This window comes from Periplaneta americana, chromosome 16, assembly GCF_040183065.1.
Source record: "Periplaneta americana isolate PAMFEO1 chromosome 16, P.americana_PAMFEO1_priV1, whole genome shotgun sequence".
Lineage (NCBI taxonomy): Eukaryota > Metazoa > Arthropoda > Insecta > Blattodea > Blattidae > Periplaneta > Periplaneta americana.
Window position 1 is genome coordinate 19,652,482 of NC_091132.1, and position 24,630 is coordinate 19,677,111.

Genomic DNA, 24,630 nt, shown 5'->3' on the forward strand with positions numbered 1-24,630 from the left:
TTTGCCATTGCTATCCTCCTTTTGACTTCCTGGCAACAACTCATGTTACTTCTTACAGTACACAGCAAGTATTTGAAGCTGTCCACTTATTCTATTACTTCATTTCGAATTCACAGGTTTATCTTATTTATTTTTCTTCCAGTAACCATGGTCTTCGCCTTGTTTGCAATTATCTTCATCCCATACTGCTCACAGCTGTCATTTAGCTTCAGTAGCATATCCCTTAGTATCATCTCCTCTTCTGCTAACAACGCCATATCGCCAGTAAATCTTATGTACTTAATTCTTCTTTCTCCTACTATCACCCCTCCCATGTTCTGAAAATTATTTAAATTATCACAAAATATATCATATTTATCTTCGAGTTTTATTTCAAACCACCAATAAGAAAAAAATAACAATAGCTCTGAATTGAAAATAGTTTTGGAATCTAAAATTCATTTAGTGCTCCAAAGATTCCAAAGGGAAATGGAGCGCACGATCACAAATATATTTCTGAGTGGCAGAATACGTTGCAGTGACGTAAGAGAGAGGAGAGACATGACTGATCCGTTGAAAGCACAGAGGCTGAAGTGGAAATGGGGTGGTCACATATCCAGACTTCACACGTCAAAATGAGTGCAGGCAACAACGTGGGACCTTACAAAAGGAAAGAGGAACATCTGAACATCGTGCATTCGATGGACGACCTCTTCAGGAAGGTCTTGGGAAACTACGAGAAACCCAAGCGAGGACAGACGACAACTGAGATCGAATCCCGGACCTCACGAATACAATGCAGACGTGTTAACCACTACACCAAAGTGCTGTTGCTACAACAACCACCACCACTATCTGTAAAGCAGTTCGTAAAGTCTCGAAAGTGAAAAGTGTTGACTAATGATGTCGCAAATTGCACTAATCAACCTCCATCACTTTATCACAAAAGTGAATCTGAATATTTCAACAGATGTTTGTCAAGGTTGAGATACCCTTCAGGAGTTACTTCATTACTTATCTTATCATTATTTGACGGTATTATAACAGGAAATTCATCACGTGTGTTTACATCTTCATGTTTTACTATGTAAGGTATCAGTGACGAACGCAGAATTTTGTCAAGTAGGGGGGGGGGGTTATTATTGAAATTGTTTACAATTTACATTATCGGTGTTTTAAATTTTGTGTATTATTATTATTATTATTATTATTATTATTATTATTATTATTATTATTATGTTACGGTACATTTATTAATATTATACCATGATCTAACGGAACATATTCATAAATACCCTTATAAAATCTTTGAAAGGTTTTTTTTTTTCACAGCCATCCAATGTTTAACAAATTTTATCTTATGTTTGATTTTGTACTTGTATAAAAAAAATTCTTGTGTCATTATTACACTTACACAATAATCATATATTTAGTCAACACGTCAACAGTTATTTATATATGATAGGTAAACGATTATGGATCAAAAGTACTCAAATCTAAATATGTATTTTTTTTAGTTCAAAGAGGGGTTCAAATACGGTAAACCCCCCCCCCCCCCAGTCGTGTACGCTCCTGTAAGGTATTATAGCGACCATTCGCGGTTTGTCCGAGATGCATTCCTTACGAATTAGTAATATCCGAAACGATTCCAGTCTTCGAGGTTAATCCCAATCGATTCCCGCTCTCTATGTAAGCTACACCGAGTTCCAAAAGAATCCATACAGAACTGTTTGAATAAATTAGTAAACACTTTACATTGTGATTCAACTTTAATTGCTATTTCTCAGTTATTAAATTTAATAATCTTAAGAAGGCAAAAGCTACGAGCAATCGGCGAAAGATACCGAGAGAAAAATAATTGTATGTAGTATTTGTGGACTTAGATTTGAGGGAGGTGGGATATGATGATAGAGAATGGATTAATCTTGCTCGGGATAGGGACCAATGGCCGGCTTATGTAAGGGCGGCAATGAACCTCCGGGTTCCTTAAAAGCCAATAAGTAAGTAAGTATTTGTGGACTTAGAAAAGGCGTCTGACAAAGTGGATTGGAATAAACTACGGGGATCCTAAAAAAAAATAGGTGTACATTGGAAAGAGAGGAGGCTGTTCAGTAACCTTTATATGAAACGAGTCAAAGACAGGATGGGAAAAGAAACGTCAGAAGAAAGTGAAATAGGGAGAGGAGTACGTCAAGGATGCCCTTTATCATCTACCCTGTTCAACATCTACTAGTATATGGTGGATTTAATGAAAAACTGTTTTCAGAACATAGGAGGGGTGATAGTAAGAGGAAGAAGATTTGCTGATAATATGGAGCTGTTAGCACTAGAGAAAATGATACTAAAGAATATGCTACTGGAGCTAAATGACAGCTGTGAGCAGTATGGGACGAAGATAAATGCAAACAAGACGAAAACCATGGTCATAGGAAGAAAAATTAAGGTAAACTTGCGAATTCTAAACAAGGCAGTAGAGCAAGTGGACAGATTCAAACACTTGGGGTGTGCTATAAGCAGTAACATGAGCTGCTGCCAGGAAGTCAAAAGGAGGATAGCAATGGCATAGGAATCTTTTAATAGAAAAAAGAACATCTTCTGCGGACCTCTGGAGGAAGAACTAAGGAAGAGACTAATAAAGTGCTTTGTGTGGAGTGTTGCACTGTATGGGACAAACGTGGACATTAGGACGAAGTGAAGAGAAGCGTATAGAAGCGGACAGACAGAATAAGAAATGAAGCTGTGCTAGACTTAGAAAGAGTGGGTGGAGAAAGAATAGCTACTGCTGAAACTGATCAGGGAGAGAAAAGAAATTGGTTGAGACACTGGCTGAGAAGAAAACAGTCTACTGAAGGATGAACTGGAAGGAATAGTAACGGGAGAAGAGTTCGGGACAGAAGATATAAGGTGATAGACGACATTACGATATATGGATTATATGCGGCGACAAAGAGGAAGGCATAAAATGGGGAAGATTGGAGGATGTTTGATTTGCTGTGAAAGACAGGCCTTTGGGTAGAACACAATGAATGAAAGATATCATATAAACGGTCGATTAAGCAAGGCAACTGACATGCATGCATTGTGTGCGCATAGGACTGGTTTGAAATGCGTCCTGTTCCTGGATAAAATGTATTGTTAACTGAACTGTATTTATGTCTAACTGTTTTTAATTTATCGTGAACACATTTGCTGAAACTTTCATTTTTTTTCTTTTGTCCCTTTCTAAAATGAGGTGCGAGGCTTATTCGAGGGCGCGGAATATTCGAGAAAATACTGTATTTTATAATAAACTGTTTAATCACTAACTTAATGTTTAATCATACTGCTCTACAAACATATTCAGGTTACTTGAAATCAAAAGATTTGAATAATTCAAGTAGCTTGAAAAGTTTGCACAAGGCTTTACAGAACAATTCGATTTCTGTCAAGATATAATTTTCTCCTCTACTGGTCTACGTATTATATGGAGCGCACTTGAAGAAGAAGGGGGAAAAAAAAAAGCGTCAGAAAGTGGCGCAGTTCTTTGCCCTCCAATCACACCACACGTCTTTCATAACAAATATTTATCGCTCAAGTCACTTAGGTTACATCACTGAATTGCCAGTCAGCGTCTTCCAGTAACTATTCTATTTTGAGAAGTATCGAAGCTTGTTAATGAATGTGACATTGGGAAGAGCATGGACGTTATATTACAGGTGGAAGCTAGCGACGGCGGTGAGAAGAAAAACACGATGTTTACATTGCTAAAAATATAACGTGAGAATTAGATTACAACAACGCTCCAATTTATTGTAAATATGTTTGTCTTCTTGCAGGTCGAAAAATAACTCTAGTTAATTCACACGCGAAAGTAAACAATGACTTTGTGTGAATAATTATTTTGTTTGCTCCACTACCTACTACGTCCACCCTTTTACAAGAGAAAATTGGTTTGAAATGAAAGACAACATTAAGACGAATACTGAAGAAAAAGGATTTCAGGTGGAAGAAATGTGCAGCAAAAAAAAATTTAGGAAAACACTATAAATTAGAATACGTGAAGATATCTACAGCAAATAAGAAAGCTTAGGAAAGTGGAAAAACCGATTTTGTATCTGGACGAAATGCGGATAGATAGGCCTACCAATTTAACGTTTCCGAAGTTCTGGCACGATAAAAATGTTACGGGAGTTTTGACTACCGTAAATGTGTCCAGAACACTCATTGTTGTTCATCAGGATGGGGGCGGTGGGGCTAATGGCTTTGTTGAGAGATTCGAATTAATATACACGGCTGAAACATAAACAGACGATTATCATGGACAGATCATACTCCAGAAATTTTGAAAAATGTGATAATGGTAGTCATAGCGACAGCACCGAAGATGCGGAATCTTTTATGTCTGACTCCGTTCCCGTGTAGCCAAGTAAGTGGACGAAGTTTTCAGGTCGGAGTGTAGCGTAAAGTTCCCCCGTCCCGCCTATCTACTCCCCGCGCCAACTCGTAGCGCGAAGACAGTACCACCTAAGTACTGTAGGTACAGTTGCCCCACGCTAAAATGATGTACCAGCCACGTAAAGCGTTATAAATCGGAAGTAGGAATAAAACAAAACGTATGGAAGGCATACATACATACATACATACATACATACATACATACATACATACAATTCATTGAATACACAAATGCGCATTTCAGTGTTCTGTCCTTAATCGGAATATTATGTTTGAAGTTCATGTTAAAAAATGCTTAGCAACGCAGAGAGAGCATAATATTATATCATAAGCCTACTCGATACTCTTCTTTTTTTCTGCTACATGACTGGCAGAAATCTTATAAGATTATAACTTACTACATCAACAAAACTTGTACGTTTGAAGTATTAATCTGGTTTCTTCTGTATATAAACGCAACCTGAGCTAAGCCCTAAATATGTAACAGCACTAGGTATTTGGAAATGGAAGTGTGAGTTTAGATATTAAATTAATATTTAACGTCATATTTAATAGTATCGTTTTTACTATAAATTAGCTGCCAACATAAATAATGCAGATTTTGAACGACTAGAAGTCATGCAATTTCATTTGTAGCTACGACAAAGATTTTTTTATCTAGTCTCGTAAAGCTTCATATGAAATTGAGAACACAAATTTTTAGGTTAGTCACTTAACGACGCTACGTCAGTGTGATTGGTGATTTCGACGTAGTATTTGGCGAGTTCTTAAAACAGTTAGGTCTAACAGAAAATGAGGCATATTTTATTTTTGGTGGTAATTTTTCATTTACAGTGTTAGAACGAAAACATAAAACATCTCAAATAATATTGAATAAAATTCAATGACAAATAGCAGTGCAAACCTGCACCTTCTGAAAAGAAAGGGAAAATGGTAATTTGAAGTCGAGACATTCATGGCTCTTAATAATCTTTTGAGAAGTAAACAGAGAAAAACAAAAGGGAGTCGCAAAGGTGACACAGACTATTTTCAATCCGTGTTATATATGTTTCGCAACAGTTCAATTTCGAATGTTAGCACCTTTTTTTTTTTTTTTTTTTTTTTTTTTTTTTTCCCTGGTTGGCGAGTTGGTATAGCGCTGGCCTTCTATGTCCAAGGTTGCGGGTTCGATCCCGGGCCAGGTCGATGGCATTTAAGTATGCTTAAATGTGACAGGCTCATGTCAGTAGATTTACTGGTATGTAAAAGAACTCCTGCGGGATAAAATTCCGGCATATCCGGCGACGCTTATATAACCTCTGCAGTTACGAGCTTCGTTAAATAAAACATAACATTTCTTTTTAACATAAGCAACGCACAATTGCAATTAAAACTGAATGAGGGGATTTCGATAAAGAGCTCAAGAAACGTCAAACTTTATAATCAGAAAAGAATATTTTTATGGAAACAAAATATTTTCGCGACTATTGTGGGAGTTACGACGTCGTATATTGTAGTCATTTCTAATACTTATCTAGTAGTTGAACAACGATCGAGAAATGCAAAACCAAAAACCCGCACGACAATATTGTCTAAGTCGTTGACTGCTTGTAACGAACGATCAAGACATCGGGAGTGGTCAAATTTTCGAACGTCAAGTAGCCTTGAATCGTCACAGTTGTTTATACCAGACTAAACGTTTATGTTTTGGCTACATATATTACATTATGTATAAACAATCAAGTACCTATAGCCTATTTGATACATCATCTCTATCTTTCAATGTATAATAATCCGTTCCCCAATCTTTATTTAATTACTAGGACCTTATTAAAAGGCTAGGATTTTTTTTTTCGTATGTTTGAGATCAAGTGTACAATCTCAAGTAAAAAAATATTAACGCTTTATTTAATGTTATGTTTTATGTTTCTTAGAAATACAAATTTATTTGAATTTTTTTTTCTATTTATATAGCCATAGGTATAATCTGATAATAGAACCATTTTAATAACTATAATACTGTTTTTTTTTGTCTTTTTGTATCAATTAAACATCTCTACTGTTATTTATTTCAATGATGTATGTTATTCAAAGTTACGAAATCTTTCCACGCCGACCAAATGCTATTTCGAGAATGATGAGCGAGACTCAAAGCGCACGAGACTCAAAAGAAAAGTGCAACGAATACAGCGAGCGAGAGCGGCAGTTAGTTTTGTTCATCTCTATTATCTAGTTACAAAAATCGGTATTTATAAGTGATATGAATATCAGAAGATATTATTAGTGGCTTATATTGATGGCATTTTCAGCTTATTTCTTCATTTTCATATCCAGATACATTTTGTAAATGATTGCTTCTGTAGAAATTTATCCAAGTATAAGACGAAAGACAACTAATGGTCGTTAATCTTTTATAGTCATATTTTCCAGAGATGGAACACGACATAACATTGGCGCTACGGTTGGGAAAAGCAACTATAAATACCACAAAGAGTAGGAAACCAGCGAATAGGGATTATAAAGAATGGACACTTCGCGTCGATACCTTTGATGTAGCCGGACTGATTTCAATGACCTTCAAGCCAGTTAGAGCGTGAAATTCTGCTTTCTCCCTAGAGTTGGCGCTGACATCACACCAGCTAGCAGTCGACACAGCGGAAAAATAACACATATAATTAATACATCTAGGTACATTATGTACTCAAATAAAATAAATTGGATCCATAAAATAATAAATTCGTCATTAACTGTAAAGTCTAGACTCTAGAGTTCTTTATAATGAGAGTTGAGACGTTGACCCCAACAACAATTAAAATATGTAATGATGTGATAGCGCTGAAAATGGAAAAACAAAACTCTTACGAGAAGTAAAACCATATACCTATATTATATTATAATACAAATATTAAACAAATTCGATACTTAATTTTATAATATATTATATTATTTTATAATATAATTTATTATATCTGAAATATAAAATAATATTATTACAACTAGTTTGTCACTGAGAAATAAGGAAAAGCCGTTAACTTGAATTTATTTGAAGCAAAGCGTTACTGGGTTATGCAATAAGGTAGGCGATGTTTGGATCCTGTGTCTTAATTCTGTTCTCAATTATTATTATCTTAGCGTATGCTCGATTACACTAACCTCTAGCGCTTGAAAGTGGAACTATACGCTGGCGCACAGAGAAACAAAACACAGGAAATTTCGCTCAGTGTCCATTCTTTACAATCCCTATTCGCTGAGGAAAGCTCTTGTTATGGTATATAACAATAGATGCGTTGCCAATGTTAACTGTTTACAAAAATTATTAAAGAGAGTATAAATACCGAAATTTTACTGGTGGTAAGAATGGTGTTCCTGGATAAAAAAAAAAGTCTAATGAATTTTTCGAAATTTTGAGTGTAAATTGAAAATAAATGTTTTCTGAACAAAAAATTTAGAATTCAGAAACATAATGTTGAATCATTTTTAACCATGCACTAAATCAGATAGCCTACAACATTCTGTCGGTTATTATTTCAAAAGAGAATTTAGCACAACTGATATCAATAGCGGAAAACTGAACTCACATAATTAAATTACAATTTCAATAATTAAATTAGCTCTAATTCATTAATAAATAAATAATTAAATTACTTTTAACTGAGAAATAAATACAATCAGTCTGCGATGTGGAAATCGTACTTGATATAATTGAATTGCCGCTTCTGAGCTGCATTTACCTTCTCCACAAAGACGTAGGCCTATATCACAGAACTCAAGAACACTAAAATCATTATTCACCATTTCTTCCATAGATGAAACGTCGTGGCTAACGAGAAACGATCTATGACGCTATCAGCCAACAATAACATCAGAGTGTTCGTTTGTTTTTGTAAACATGAATTCAATTGTTTTTCGTCGTATTTTAACTTAAACTACTATCTTTTCTATATATATTGGACTCAGAAATTATAGTCATTTGCAGGGAAACTATTGAGATGCGAACGAAGTTTATTAAGGCTTTTGTTTTGTTTAGAATTAAGCTATCTACCATCCGTCAAAATTTTGGTACAATATCTATACTGATACACCAGCGAATAGGGATTATAAAGAATGGACACTGAGCGAATTTTCCTGTGTTTTGTTTCTCTGTGCGCCAGCGTATAGTTCCACTTTCAAGCGCTAGAGGTAGTGTAATCGAGCATACGCTAAGATAATATTGAAAATAGAGTTGAGACACAGGATCCAAACATCACCTACCTTATTGCATAATCCAGTAACGCTTTGCTTCAAATAAATTCAAGTTAACAGCTTTTCCTTATTTCTCAGTGACAAACTAGTTGTAATAATAATAATATTTTATATTTCATATATAATACATTATATTATAAAATAACATAACACATTATAAAATTAAGTATCGAATTCGTTTAATATTTGTATATAATATAATATAGGTATATGGTTTTACTTCTCGTAAGAGTTTTGTTTTTCCATTTTCAGCGCTATCAAATCATTACATATTTTAATTGTTGTTGGGGTCAACGTCTCAACTCTCATTATAAAGGAACTCTAGAGTCTAGACATTACAGTTAATGACGGATTTATTATTTTATGGATCCAATTTATTTTATTTGAGTACATAATGTACCTAGATGTATTAATTATATGTGTTATATTTCCGCTGTGTCGACTGCTAGCTGGTGTGATGTCAGCGCCAACTCTAGGGAGAAAGCAGAATCTCACGCTCTAGCTGGCTTGAAGGTCACTGAAATCAGTCCGGCTACATCAAAGGTACCGACGCGAAGTGTCCATTCTTTATAATCCCTATTCGCTGGTTACACTGTGTATGCCATATGTATGGTGTATCGTCTCTAGATAAACCGACTAACAGGGAGTAAAATTCGATAAATAGATTAGAAGAAATCGCTGTAAACAGATTAAAGTCACTTTTTATGGTATCTCCAAATACATTTTTTGCAGTACCACAATATTTTCTCATTTTACATGAAAAAGTTATAAAGGTCACAGTTATCTCGTATGAATCTAACGTAATCGAGACAAGCTAGCCTTTGCTTACTCAAGAATGTTAAACTCCATCGGTCTGTTGACAGGCCATTAAGACTTAAATTGTGACAACACATGTTCGTAATTATGTAAATCAGAGATAAAAGAATTAATATAGTATCAGTTCATATGCAGCCTAAAAAACAACCTACACGACACTGTCATTCAGACGTTTCAGTTTAGAACGGCGTTTCTTAACCTGTGGATATCGCGACCCCGAGAGATCGTCTGCCATATCAAGGGGGACGCGATATAAAAATAATTAACGCGTATAAAAGAAATAAAACCATTTTCTGAGAGAAACGGATATATTTAATACACAATTGTTAAAACACGTTTCGTTAAAAATTTCGATTCGAATAATATAATGGATGCGTTTTTCATTTAACAGTTTGTCCATACATCGATTCATATTAGAAACACTTAAAAATTATTTTCAAGCGATAACAATTGAAGAGTCCACTGCAAGAATGATGGATGTCACTTTCTTGTCGAAAATGAACCAAGACTGTCAATGCATAGCTTAAGACATATAGAATGTACATAGTTATATGGCATTAACACTGATAGTCATTGTCCAGTAATGATCGGAAAATCTCAGTTAAGCTTTGAGCGCTAAGCATTTCAAACTTCCAATTGCGTCTCCTGCAAAATGTGTTCCAAATGACATCCATCATTCTTGCAGTGGACTCTTCAATTTATTTCTGTAGGCTACTTAGTAAAAGCTTGCAGATAAGCAGATGCTTACACGCCCCGAACGTGTAAATCATTTTCGCGGGCTCCTAACATTAGGGTTCCCAGACATATTGGAAAAAAATACGGGACACTTAAGTTACCAGTTTTCACTGAGTAAGTTTAGTATGCGCACCCATCAATCTTTCAAAGTGTGTGTGTAGTAATGTTTACTACACAAACACTTTATTAACTAAGGGTAAGTAAACAAATACTAAACTAAATTGTTAGGGAGCATATTTGCATTAAGTTTAAGCTTATTTATGTAACTTACAATTAATTTTTTTATTTTTCAGATAAATCAGTTCAAGGTTATAAATTTATTTTAAAGTTTTCAATCATATGATTTATCATTTTTGCAAAATTATTAATTGCTAATACATCTTACAGATAATTGCTAATACATCTTACAGAAGAAATATATGAACGTTTTCGCCAATATAGCATCATCAAAATAATATTCAAAATGTTACAACGAAATCTAAACGTAAGTCTATTAAGGTGTTCACAGTAATAAGCATAACAATGATTTGAATAATTAATCATGAGTTATATGTAATAAAATCTGATATTGGTGTGAGAAATGCTCAATTTGACTAATTTGTGTAGTTTCGCCGACTTGCCAAAAAGTGAAATATAAAAATTTGAATGTAAATTACATAGAACTCATGTCACATTTTGTTAAATGTCACTATTATATATATATATATATATATATATATATATATATATATATATATATATAAATTGTTAAAATTGATAAAATGTAAAATATTTGAACTTAACGTCTGTGTGAGACAGATTCTACGAGGTGTTATGCAAATATTACTGATGTTAACGATTAAATGGTGTATGTTTTATATGCAACACATTTGTTGAAAATCTTCTATAATAATTGTTCCCCAGGTTCTTCACTTGTATTGTGTACGTGTGGAAGAAGTGCGGCATTATTTACGTTAATTATTTTATGGTATACCAAGTTTGATGATTGTTTTGCATTTGTAGTCACTGGAATGTAGGCCTATATGTTCTGTAAGATGTATTAGCAAATAATAATCTTGCAAAAATGATCAATCATATCATTGAAAACTTTAAAATAAATTTATTTATGCAAGTTGCTTTCAAATTGTTTCTACTAAAGGTACGAACACACGTCGCTACTTTTGCAGCGCTGCAGTACAAAAAACTGCGCAACTCTTGTATTGCGACGTGTGAACAACGGTGCAACCCGAAAAGTAGCGCCTGCCGAACCTGCTGCCCGCTACTTTTTCATGCTGCGCGCAGCTTAAAAGTAGCGACGTGTGAACAGGGTTCTCAGGGTTGCAGCCGCAGCATTTTTGATATCGGTTTTGTTGAAACTTTTGCTGCAGTTGCAACCAGTGTTACCACCCAAATGTGTCAATGATACTTTTATTGTTTGGATATATTTTAATGTTAAATGTGATGAAAATAAATTATTTGTAACAGTTATTAAATACACAACACAGTCTGAGCATAATTGGTGATGATATAATTCATTTTTTAAATTTTCCGTAGCGTAGTTCCAAACAGGAGGGTTGCCAACATTGATTACGTGAATATACTGTTGGTTATCATTTAAGTATATAGGCATTTTTAAAAGCTTTATAGTAAAAAACAATGTCAATTTCTGAACACTAGATACGACAGAAAAGCAAATAATAGATAAGGAAGCTTTCGCATGAATTTCTTAATAATGCGAACATAACCACAAAATGTATATTGAGAAGTCAACACGGAGATGGAAACCTGCAGCATGACTGCGGCTGCAAAAGTAGCGCCTTGTGTGTGAACAGACTCGCAACCTCCAGTTGCAACTTTTGCAGCACTCGGGTTGCGCAGCACGAAAAGTAGCGTGCAGCGCGCTACTTTTGGCTTACGTGTGAACACGACACGCAACTTTTGCAGCTTGTAATGTAGAATAGACATTGTAACTTTTCCATTTTTCTCAGTTTATAACTCTAAAATACGGGACGGAAAACTGTCCCGAAAACTTTTCTCGGGACAACGGGATGCATTAGCGAAAAACGGGACGATCCCGTATTTTACAGGACGTCTGGGAACCCTACCCAACATACCAATAACATAGACGCCTGAATTTAAAAGAATGTGGTCGGAAAATTTAGGTTATGCAATGAATATTTCAAATTTTGAAACTTCATATTAATATATTATTTTGCGATATCTATTACGTACTTTATCATGTTTGCCGTTAGAGCATACGGGCTATTCCATATGAAATCGATCAGTAAAAGACCTCGCATTTTTTAATACTCTAATTTTTTCCCTATTTATACAAGGTGCTTAGGAGAGTGCATTTTCATTTTCAAAAATATACTATCGAAAGTCAAACGGTTTTCGTACTATTGAGCGACAAATTTAGCGTATTTTATAAAAACAGCCTCTTTCAGCGCTCAGAACTCTGGAACCATTTACTGCAGAACATTGAACGGGAGCTCATTTTGAAGCTGACATTTGGTAGACTATGTTAAGAAGTAATCCTTATTTTTGCTGTATACAGAGAGACAGATAATCTGATTTTACTTACTTTTAAGCTTTTTGCCCATTTGTAAAAATGTAAAAAAATATTGAGAAAAAACCTTGCATTATTAAGAGGGATTCGACATTGTTTGCTTAGTGGCTCGGCAATAAATTTCGAGGGCATTAAATAAATTATATTCACACGCCTAGACTTGAATGGCGCAATACCGCACGAACTGGCCGAGAGATGAAGATAAGCGAGCATTGGGCGTCACTTACTACCCTGTTTATGAAAACTTGTGATAAAGCTAGTCCACCTATGCGCTACTAGACGAAACACCACGTGTTTATGTCTTCTGGCCTTGCTTGGCTAAGCTAGCTCCCGCCTCACAGTCAGCTGGTTAGTTCACGCGCGTACTATTTATTTTCTTTATTTCATATTTTCAATACTTTCTTACCAACGGTGCACCACTAAAAATATGTGTTTATTTGCACTTTCAATGCGAAATCTAACCATATATTTTAAAAATATTTTTTCGTGGGCAAAGGCGTCTTTATGAAGAAAAATCTAAATTTCTCCATTTCCACAAAACGTAAGAAAAACTGTTTACATATCAATATAAACTTTAACTTCTCAGCATCAAAATAAACCATGATTTTGATCACTGGGTGAAAGGGTTTCGGAGCCACAATAGTTTAAAGTTGCTAATTTTATGAAAATACGATAAATTTAAATATTTTTAATTTAAATACTATGAAGTTCTGCTGCCTCAAACTTTGCACAAAGCATTGTATCACAGTTGTCAACGGACAGAAAAAGTTTTATTGTATTTAAAAATTGCAAGGTCAATTTTCTCTATATTTCGGTCGATTTGAGATGGAATAGCCCATACATAGTCGAGCATTTTCTTCAGTAATGTCATACAGCGGACCGGTAAGGGGATAAATACGTATTTACAACACTCACCACTGCCTTTAACACAGTCCCTGCCCTGGAATCTGAAGTATGGTCGCGCACGACGTCACTCAGGAGAGAGCGGAATCTGACAGCGTCTGCTCCTTTTCCTTTTTCTCTATTCCAGCCCTCACCCACGCAATAAATTCCTTTCGTGACCTGATTACTCACTGGACATCGCTACATGCGCAGAAGACTTCTTTTTTTCAGTGTCACTTCACAGATTCCAAGTATGTTTTCTTTTAATGACGTTTACGTTGTATTCGAAAGAAATGGGACTAATGCTGAACGATCAGTGTCGCCAACAATTTACACGATCGGGACATGTAGGCGTCTGCTTATCTGCAAGGGTGTGAAAAGAGTATCGCTCTAGAATTTGCCATTAGGAAAGTTCAGGATAACACAAGAGGGTTTAGAATTGAACGGGTTACATCAGCTTCTTGTCTATGCGCATGACGTGAATATATTAGGAGAAAATCCACAAACTATTAGGGAAAAAACGGAAATTTTACTTGAAGCAAGTAAAGCAATAGGTTTGGAAGTAAATCCCGAAAAGAAAAAGCATATGATTATGTCTTGTGACCAGAATATTCTACGAAATGGAAAGATAAAAATAGGAGATTTATGCTTCGAAGAGGTGGAAAAATTCAAATATCTTGGAGCAACACTAACAAATATAAATGACACTCGGGAGGAAATTAAACGTAGAATAAATATGGGAAAAGCCTGTTATTATTCGGTTGAGAAGCTTATGTCATCTAGTCTGCTGTCAAAAAATCTGAAAGTTAGAATTTATAAAACAGTTATATTACCGGTTGTTCTGTATGATTGTGAAACTTGGACTCTCACTTTGAGAGAGAAACAGAGATTAACAGTGTTTGAGAATAAGGTTCTTAGGAAAATATTTGGGGCTAAAAGGGATGAAGTTACAGGAGAATGGAGAAAGTTACACAACGCAGAACTGCACGCATTATATTCTTCACCTGACATAATCAGAAACATTAAATCTAGACGTTTGAGATGGGCAGGGCATGTAGCACGTATGGGCGAATCCAGAAATGCATATAGTGTGTTAGTTGGGAGGCCGGAGGTGAAAAAGACCTTTGGGGAGGCCGAGACATAGATGGGAGGATAATATTAAAATGGATTTGAGGGAGGTGGGATGATGATAGAGACTGGATTAATCTTGCTCAGGATAGGGACCGATGGCGGACGTACGTGAGGGCAGCAATGAACTCGCGGGTTTCCTAAAAGCCATAAGCAAGGAAGTTAGCTTGAAATAGGGTTATATTGATTGGACACTTTGGTACATTTATCTTCATAACTAATATATAAATCAACTAATGGAAACCGGTAACAAGAAAGGAAATAAACATAATGCATAGACGAACAAATACAAGAATAAAATAAATTACAATTACTTACAAAAGAGAAGAGCACATATGTACACACTCTATTGTAACGTTCATACTTTAAACTCAAAATACATAGGCTACCTCTGAAGGAGTAGTTGTTAATATAGCCTATGTCTTTTAATTATTCTAAGTGGATGTATTATTATTTCTCTAATAAATCGTTTTTAGGGAGATACGTTATTAACAAAAATAAAAGCACTCTCAATTCTAATGATTGTAGTTTCATGATGCATGCTTCAATCAATGAGGAGAGAGGAGGAAATATCATTTGAAAGGTACACGATGATAATCGCGTCCTTGCAACGATTCTTGGAACTCCTGGATGGCTCAATATTATCTGTCTTTCATGATCCAGAGCCGTCCAACCGAGTGAGACTCGGACATTGGTTAAACCGAACATTGGACTATTCCGCGAGACGGAAGAGCTTCGCATACTGTCTATAGCGCCAGGCGTTCAATAGCAAATCTGTCTTTTCTATCTTTCGTAACCGGTTATGCAGGACTCCAGTACGTACTTATGTACAAAGAGTGTGCAGATTAAAAATAATTAAAAAGCATGTTTTTTATTGATGGTACAAGGGTACCAAAATGCAACACTGTTACAATATTTAATCATAGTAGTAATTTAGGCCCAAGAATATATAACAAATTTATATTTAAATATCCTAATCTTGTCAATTCGAATAGTTCTAGTATTAAATTTAAAAAGTTTTGTATGGATTTTATAAAAATTGAAAAATTGTAAATTTAAATTTATATACTATAATTGCAAATTGTATAATTATTAATTATAATTGTATTGTATAATTATTAATTTCAATTCAGGAATCCGCCCCTGAGCACGAGTTCTACTCTTTCAGGGGCGTGCTAAAGTTTCTCTGTATATTTTATAATTTGTGTTACAATTATTAGCAAAATAATAAATAAATAAATATAAATAAGTACATACAGTACATAAAAAAGACAAGTCTCTTGCACCAAAAATAAATTATTCAATAATGCAATAACGAGATATTATTATGTACTTACGCAATATTCTTCACTCCTTCTAACCATTTTCTACCGGAAATATTCCCATAAATCGTACTTCTACTCGTACTTATGCTATGACCACAACACACTTAACCACAGCTTAAGAATTGCTAACTGTAATGAATAACTCATTCAAGAAAAACTATCCATAGTCATGGAAACAATCTTAAACAATAAGACTCAGCGCTGTGATTATAGGTGCTTGCAATTGTTGGACGTACGCATTACATTGCTCGTATTTCTAAGCGAACTTAAGTTTTATACTGCTTTTCAGTTTATCGACACTAAGGCGCCGATTATCATTGCAGCGCGATTGCTTGCCAGAAATTTAAGTTAGTCTTCTTTTCAACAGTTACTTTTTGATCTGGAGTTTAAATATTGGTGGGATACGTTAGAAGAAAATAATGTAAGACTGGAATTTAAAACAGAACGTCACACTTGATATCTAGCCATGTTACTCCTCTTACAGTCTGTGCTAATGCTACTTTTTATTGAGAGATATTACTGTATGCCATCTGTAACTAGTATATTGTATTCGTTCTTTATATAAGCAGACATTGCACGAAATTGAGATACGGCTCCCGAAATTGATTCACGATCAAGAATATAGGCCTAATCTATGACTGGTTTTTGAAGATGAAATGGGCTCGTCATATTGTAGGCCGTCTGCGTTAAGAAAAATGCCATATAAATCTTCAAAAAATAGGCGACATGTATTTGAAATGAAAGAAAATGAAATTATGCGTAATAGACAATTTGAATTAGTAATATTCTCTTTAGACCCCAGAAGAATTCCAAATAAAAATGATGTAAGAAAATATAACGGATCATACCATAATATTCATTTAAAAGAGTTTTACAATAAAAACTATTAGGACATCTAACAGCAAAAAAACAGACCTTCAAGGTCATCAACATAAAAAGACCAATAAGATCCTCATCGAGTATGACACAAAGAAGAAAGTTTTAAGATTAAAGTTATCACATTTAGTTACAACACTTGAAAAAGATTTCTATTTATTGAGTGCCATCAATTAAAAACCTCACGAGCTTTTTCACTTAATTTGAAAAGGAGAGAGAGAGAGAGAGAGAGAGAGAGAGTGCAAATTTCGCTAGTTATTTTAATACACTCATCAATTTGTTTTCTATGCTTGTTTGTGTGTGTTTTTTTATTTCATTCGTTAAACAGAAATCCGAAACATGAAAATTTTGGAGCCATCCTGTAGTCATCTTTTGGGGCTCCCAGACTCGAGACATATCGAAGTATTTTCTCTATACGTAATGCACACACTGCCCGGATAAAAAAAAGAGAAGCAGAAATTGTAAGACAAAGAACTAACTTATGAATTTTCGGAAAGTTATTGAGAGTTCTCATAAAAGTGGGCTCTTCTCTTTGCTGGTAGTCCTACTTCCGCGAAGTTTCTCTTCTTTTCTTCTTTAGCTGGGCAACGAACGACGACAATACATATGTATTCTGTGCTATTACGTTGTCTGTGTGCGACTCCATCCGAGAGCCATCTGTTGTTGAAACATGGTATCAAATGGACAGTGATCGAAGCATGTCGAAAGTGACTTTATAATTATCAATTTTCACGTTCCCGGGCTCAGGCAAGCTCCTCGTTAATTGTGAATGCTTACATTAAATTATAAATTACATTTATAAAGTCCCGTCGCTCTAATTTCCGGCAGCCAATCACGTTGCAGGTCGGCTACATTTAAACGTGTGTGTCTTGTAATTCGCTGATGAAGACGTTATGCATTTCCTAAGGCTCGATAAATACTTAATATAATCGCCCGCCATTTCGGCTCTTTCGTTGGCGTTCGCAGAAAGTACACGAGGACGTTATTTGCCGCTCAATTATTTGCTGAATTACAGCGCGTTTGATTTATTATCATAGGAGCTACGACATGATAATGTTTCACAGTGTGGCAAATAAATTCCTCCTCTGGTAGCTCGGCAACGAAAGAACAAAAATGGCGAACGATACTACTTACCTAGACTTTATAGAGCCTTCACTCACGAGGGCCTCGCTTCACTTCCTAAGACGTAAGCAAAGAGGAGGAGTCACGCTGGGAATAACAGCGTCGTGACTTTAAATACATTTATTTTAACAATATTTCCATTCTCGTTCTCGTTTCCGTTCCCGATTTGTGAACCAGCCTTTAGAGCGTATTTCGTTAAGATTCAAAGTATCATAAAATACGCATAGAAGACTCAAATCATTATTAAAATTTTCCACTGTGAAAAACACCGATAATTTCTCTGACGACACGGAAGATAATCTGAATTACTGTATTCGTTCTCTTATTAATGTATTAGAGTATAAAATATATGAATAATTTCGAGGGAAAAATTGTTCCGGAGCCGGTTATCGAACCCGGGACCTTTGGTTAACGTACCAAAGGTCCCGGGTTCGATACCCGGCTCCGGAACAATTTTTCCCTCGAAATTATTCAAATCAACTTTACAGGGAGTTATACCTGAAATCTTGATTTGTATAAAATATATGTACATTTATTATCTTCACATACTTAATAAGTTGATTTTCATACCAATATTTTACACGCAAAGTTTAACACCATGATCCAAAATAGTCATGATCAGAATAACTGCGCCCACAGCATAACTGCGCCCACAGCCGTGAGTAACGGTTAGCATGCCTGACCGTTAACAGCGGGTCTCGGTTCAAATCCTGGTTGGAACAAGTTATCTGGTTAAGGTTTCTTCCGGGGTTTTCCCTCAACCCATGAAGAACAAATGCTGGGTAACTTTCGGTGCTGGAACCTGGATTCATTTTGCTGGTATTATCACCTTCACATCATTCAGACGCTAGATATTTACAGGAGTTGATAAAGCGTCGTAAAATAACTCATTAAAGAAAAAAAAGGCTAACTGCATTAGGAATGACACACTTATTTACCGCCCTCACCTAAGCCTGCCATCGATCCCTATTCTGAGCTAGATTAATACAGTCCCTACTATCATATCCCACCTCTCTCAAATCCATTTTTGGTATTATCCTCCCATCTACGTCTTGGCCTCCCCAAAGGTCTTTTTCCTCTGGCCTCCCAACTAACAGACTATATGTATGCATTTCTGGATTTGCTCATATGTGCTACATGCCTTGTCCACCTCAAACGTCTGGACTTAATGTTCCTAATTATAGTCCCGTCGCTCTAATTTCCGGCAGCCAATCACGTTGCAGGTCGACTACATTTAAACGTGTGCATTTTGTGATTCACTGATGAAGATATAAAGCATTTCCTAAGGCTGGATAAATACTTAATATATAATCGCCCGCCATTTTGGCTCTTTCGTTGGCGTTCGCAGAAAGCACACGAGGACGTTATTTGCCGCTCATTTATTTGCTGAATTACAGTGCGTTTGATTTATTATCATAGGAGCTACGACATGATAATGTTTAACACTGCGGCAAATAGATTCCCTCGTCTGGTTGTTCGGCAACGAAAGAACAAAAATGGCGAACGATACTATCTACCTAGACTTTATAGAGCCTTTACTTCCTAGGACGTAAGCAAAGAGGAGTCATGCCGGGAATAACAGCGTCGCGACTATATAAGACACAGCAGTACAAAAAAAGGGCCACAAAATTGCCTGAAATTACAGAAAGTGTACGTCATATATTCACAGTTATTTCGTAGTAAACATTAATTTGATGAGTACATGACTGTTTGATGTTATTTATGATCGGATTACTCCCCATATTTTGTACTCGTCACGTAATTTCTCCCATTGACTTGTCTTCTAACTTTTAGAAGAAAAAAAAGGGGGGGGGGAATTACGTGATTGATATGGTAGTAAATATTTGAAAGTAATGGACCTATGCTCGTTTAGAACTGGGTACGTAGGTAATATTCATTTTGAGAAATGCCTTCTTCATTTCTGAACTTGATGTTTCTTGGAAGTAATATTTCCGATGATAATGTGCAGAAGGAGGTTTGGAAGTTAAACCTCCATTTTCTTCAAAAGTTAACACAAAACTTACAACAGCATACGAAAAAATAAATAATGGATATAAATAATTTTAAATCTTTACTTCAATAAAATTAAAATGGAGAAACAGATTACAATTTTAAGAATTAACAAACTAATATAGTCTTCTTCTTCGATTATGCCTTGCATCCAGTTCCAGTTCTAGAAGAATGAGAATAATACTCTAACTACTCTTCTGTAATAAACCTGCTGACCATAGCACAGGGATTCCACAGGACAAAGCTTATTGATGGGGCTGCCACCTTAAATCATTCGGGAAACACCGTATGTAAATGACTACTGCAGAGGGTTGCCAGTTCTGTTGTACTCAAAATTATCTTATTCACCTTCGATATCACTGTGGTCTTCGTTCATACCCTGGGCAAGGGACTTTTGTCAGCTGAGTCAACTGAGCCCAGAATTTTTGCCCCCACCCCCCATAATATTCTTACATTTGCTTTATAGCATAGAATAAAGAACATGTCCAATTCTTACGTTTAAAAATAAAATGCAATACATATAAAATGCAAATATGAAATATGTACAGAATTAATACCTTAATAACAATAATATTTATACAATGTAATATGTTTACCATTTAATAGTATTATAATATTTACACAGTGCTGTGAAATGTCAAGAATTCATCTACAGAATAGAAAGTGTGAGATATTAAGTAATTTTTTAGTTTTACCTTAAATAATGCAGGGATTTGGCTATGATTCTTAATGTCTTCAGGAAGACTATTGAACATTTTTATCGCCATGTAACGTACTCCCCTTTGAAAGCATAATAAATTTGATGATGGCGTATGAAAATCATTCCTTCTGCGGGTATTTATACTATGTATGGCTGAGTTAGTTGGAAAATTTTTCTTTATTACATAAGAGGAAATTTATTGTGGAGTATATGTATTGATTTGTTAAGGTTAGAATCTCTAATTTTTTTTTAAATAATCTACATGATTCTCTAGCCTTTGCTCCAACTATTATTCTAATTGCTCTTTTTTGTAATAAGAATATATTTTTACTATCTGCAGAATTTCCCCAAAATATTATTCCGTAGGATATAATGGAATGAAAATAGGCAAAATATATTGTCCTTAAGATACTGCTGTTTAGAAATTGTTATAACGACCTAATTGCGAAGCATGCTGAGCTAAGTTTGGGGGTTATTTCTTTGATATGATTTTTCCAATTTATTGTATCAAGGTGAGCATTTAAATTTTAGTGTCAAAATTACGAAGACTGCAAGTTTCTAACAGTGCTGCGCTGTCAAGAAACGTTTGGACCTTTTAACATGGAAGCACAGCACCTACATTAGAGAAGTCCAGAAATTTACTGATAACAGCACCACAATGTTTTCGTTAATGTTGTAGGATATCGTCGCTGTGCTTTTTTTTTTTTTTTTGCAGGAGAAAGAAAAAAAAAAGCATTGCCACTTTGAATTCCCTTTATTTCTAGGCTACTTTAGGCATAATTTCAAGCATTACAAGAAAAATGATAAAATTATATCGAAAGTATCTTTGAAAATCAAGAAAATTAAAAGTCACAATGCTTTTTTTTTTCTTCTTCTTGCACAATATTGAAAAAAAACACACACATAGCTAATTCTGGAGGCACAATGACGATGTACATTCATAGGCAAAAAAAAAAAAAAAAAAAGCGAAACGCATTTTTTTACTTTTTATTATAAGAACTAAGTTAATTCTACAATTACTGTTTTCTATTCACAAACATAGTCATTTGTATGAATAGTTTAAATTTAAAAAAAATGAAGTGTTTTGTTTTTTGTCAAGGAGTATTATAAGAAAGTTCTTCACCCTCTTCATGTTTCAGCTAGAAGCTCACGTAATTTCTTTTCCACAGCCCCAAATCCCCTTGCAATGATGTGTGTTTGCATAACTTTTAGTTGACTATACTGCCCACTTCCTAATTCGATTCGATTTGTGGCTTCATTCTTCATATTCGAGCATATGCTCATTTCGGATATCTATTCATATGTTTTCATTTCAAATGTAAATTGTAAATAAATTTGAATTTGAATATTCGGTTAATATGTAGCACATGTACTTAAAATTCATTATTTGAAACTAAAATAAAACAATGTATACAGAAAAATTTTAGAGAATAAACTACAATTTTAAAGCATACTATTTACATAAACATCTAGGTAGCATAAACCTTAGAAATTATAAAATATAGAAAATTCTGTAGCGATTGCAATACCAATTCACGTTCTCATGCAATCAAATTAATATATTGTAGTCAGTCCAGATATGGATATTATGTGCTTTAACAATAATTTTCATCAAAATAACTTCCAACTCAGTTTAATTAAAGAAATCTGCACTACGGATAAAATAACACATGCAGTTACTCACCGTAGAATGTCTCCAGTATTTGATTATTTCAATGATGTCAGTACTAGGCGCATAAAGAAGATAATCCCGCCATTCATCGAAGCTGATCGCTAAACTTCCATCTTGATCCATTCTAAGAAGGGAAAGGAAAGCATCCATCATTGGTCGATATCATTTAATAATAATAATAATAATAATAATAATAATAATAATAATAATAATAATAATAATAATAATAATAATAATAATAATAACAATAATAATAACAATAGTAATAATAATAATAATAATAATAATAATAATAATATTTCGAAATTTTATTTTATCAATGAAATGAAACACATTCGATGTGACGACAGTAACAAAATTGAAAAACAAATACTTATTCGTGACTGCACCTTTTACACACTAAAGAACATTAAACGTTCCAAACTAAACACTAATATTCCAGGATTAATTTGCTTTATTTTATTGTGTTAGAACTTAGATTTAGTTACTAATAGAGCCCGGATTTATAAGAAAAGTGCATATCGCATCTAAACTAATTTAACATATGCAAACATGGTTTTCTTCGATTGTCATGACAATAGTAATTACTTAACAGATATTTGTTAGTGCATATGACTGCACATTTGAAAGTTTTCGAAATACTGAACAAGCTTTTTCTTTTTGCTTGTGAATTAACGGCTTCTAAACTCCTCCTCACGAATTAAATAGGCCGATAGCCAAACATTCTGTGGCATTGTTACTAAGGTATTTTTGTGTCAGAACACGCTAGAGTCACGAAATAATTTTATTAACACGAGTTTGTAATAGGGTGTATGGATAGTTCAATGTAATATTGAATTTGACATTTATTCTAGAGGATTATGAATAATGATAATGTGGAAAGATTTATTTACATTGTGTAAGATTTGCTGCTGATATGGCGTTGTTAGCAGAAGAGGAGATGATACTGAGGGACATGCTACTCGAGCTAAATGACAGCTGTGAAAGTATGGGATGAAGATAAATGCAAATAGGACGAAGAGCATGGTTATAGGAAGAAAAATAAAGAAGGTAAACTTGCGAATTCTAAATGAGGCAGTAGACCAAGTGAACAGCTTCAAACACTTGGGGTGTACTATAAGCAGTAATATGAGCTGCTGTCAGAAAGTCGAAAGGAGGATAACAATGGCCAAGGAAGCTTTTAACAGGAAAAGAAAAATCTTCTGCGGATCTGTGGAAAAAGAACTAAGGAACAGACTAGTGAAGTGCTTTGTGTGGAGTGTAGCACTGTATGGGGGCACAAACGTTGACATCATTGGTGTTTTTCTGGGGTTTTCCCGCAACCAATTGAAGCAGAATTGCTGGGTAACTTTAGGCGTTGGAGCATGGACTCATTTCGCCATCATTAATTCACATATCATCATTCTTACAACAGCCCGGGTTACTCGTAAGTTCATGGTGCAGCATGCTATACTTGTACAAGAGCCCGGCCGTTCGGCTAGCCAATCATTCACAAGGATGAGAGTGGTAAGCACAATAAGCCTCAGCCTGCAGCGTAAGCCTTCGGGTCCCTCCTACATACAAAAAAAACAGGTCTGCTAGTTTCACCAGTGAATAGGGATTATAAAGAATGGACACTGAGCGAATTTTCCTGTGTTTTGTTTGTCTGTGCGCCGGCATTTAGTTCCACTTTCAAGCGCTAGAGGTTAGTGTAATCGAGCATACGCTAAGATAATAATTGAGACACAGGATCCAAACATCGCCTACCTTATTGCATAATCCAGTAATGCTTTGCTTCAAATAAATTCAAGTTAACAGCTTTTCCTTATTTCTGAGTGACAAACTAGTTGTAATAATAATATTTTATATTTCAGATATAATAAATTATATTATAAAATAATATAATACATTATAAAATTAAGTATCGAATTCGTTTAATATTTGTATATAATATTATATAGGTATATGGTTTTACTTCTCGTAAGAGTTTTGTTTTTCCATTTTCAGCGCTATCAAATCATTACATATTTTAATTGTTGTTAGGGTCAGCGTCTCAACTCTCATTATAAAGGAACTCTAGAGTCTAGACATTACAGTTAATGACGGATTTATTATTTTATGGATCCAATTTATTTTATTTGAGTACATAATGCACCTAGATGTATTAATTATATGTGTTATATTTCCGCTGTGTCGACTGCTA

At 34.7% G+C, this 24,630-nt stretch overlaps 1 protein-coding gene across 1 annotated transcript in view; it reads right to left on the bottom strand.

Annotated features, from left to right (window-relative positions):
- The window catches only part of SCaMC (Short Calcium-binding Mitochondrial Carrier), a 195,201-nt gene that overhangs the window by 135,586 nt on the left and 34,985 nt on the right, over positions 1 to 24,630 (bottom strand). Inside the window, exon 4 of the mRNA XM_069849403.1 lies at positions 22,461 to 22,572. Coding sequence (XP_069705504.1) covers positions 22,461 to 22,572 — 112 coding nt within the window. The remainder of the gene's footprint in view (positions 1 to 22,460; positions 22,573 to 24,630) is intronic.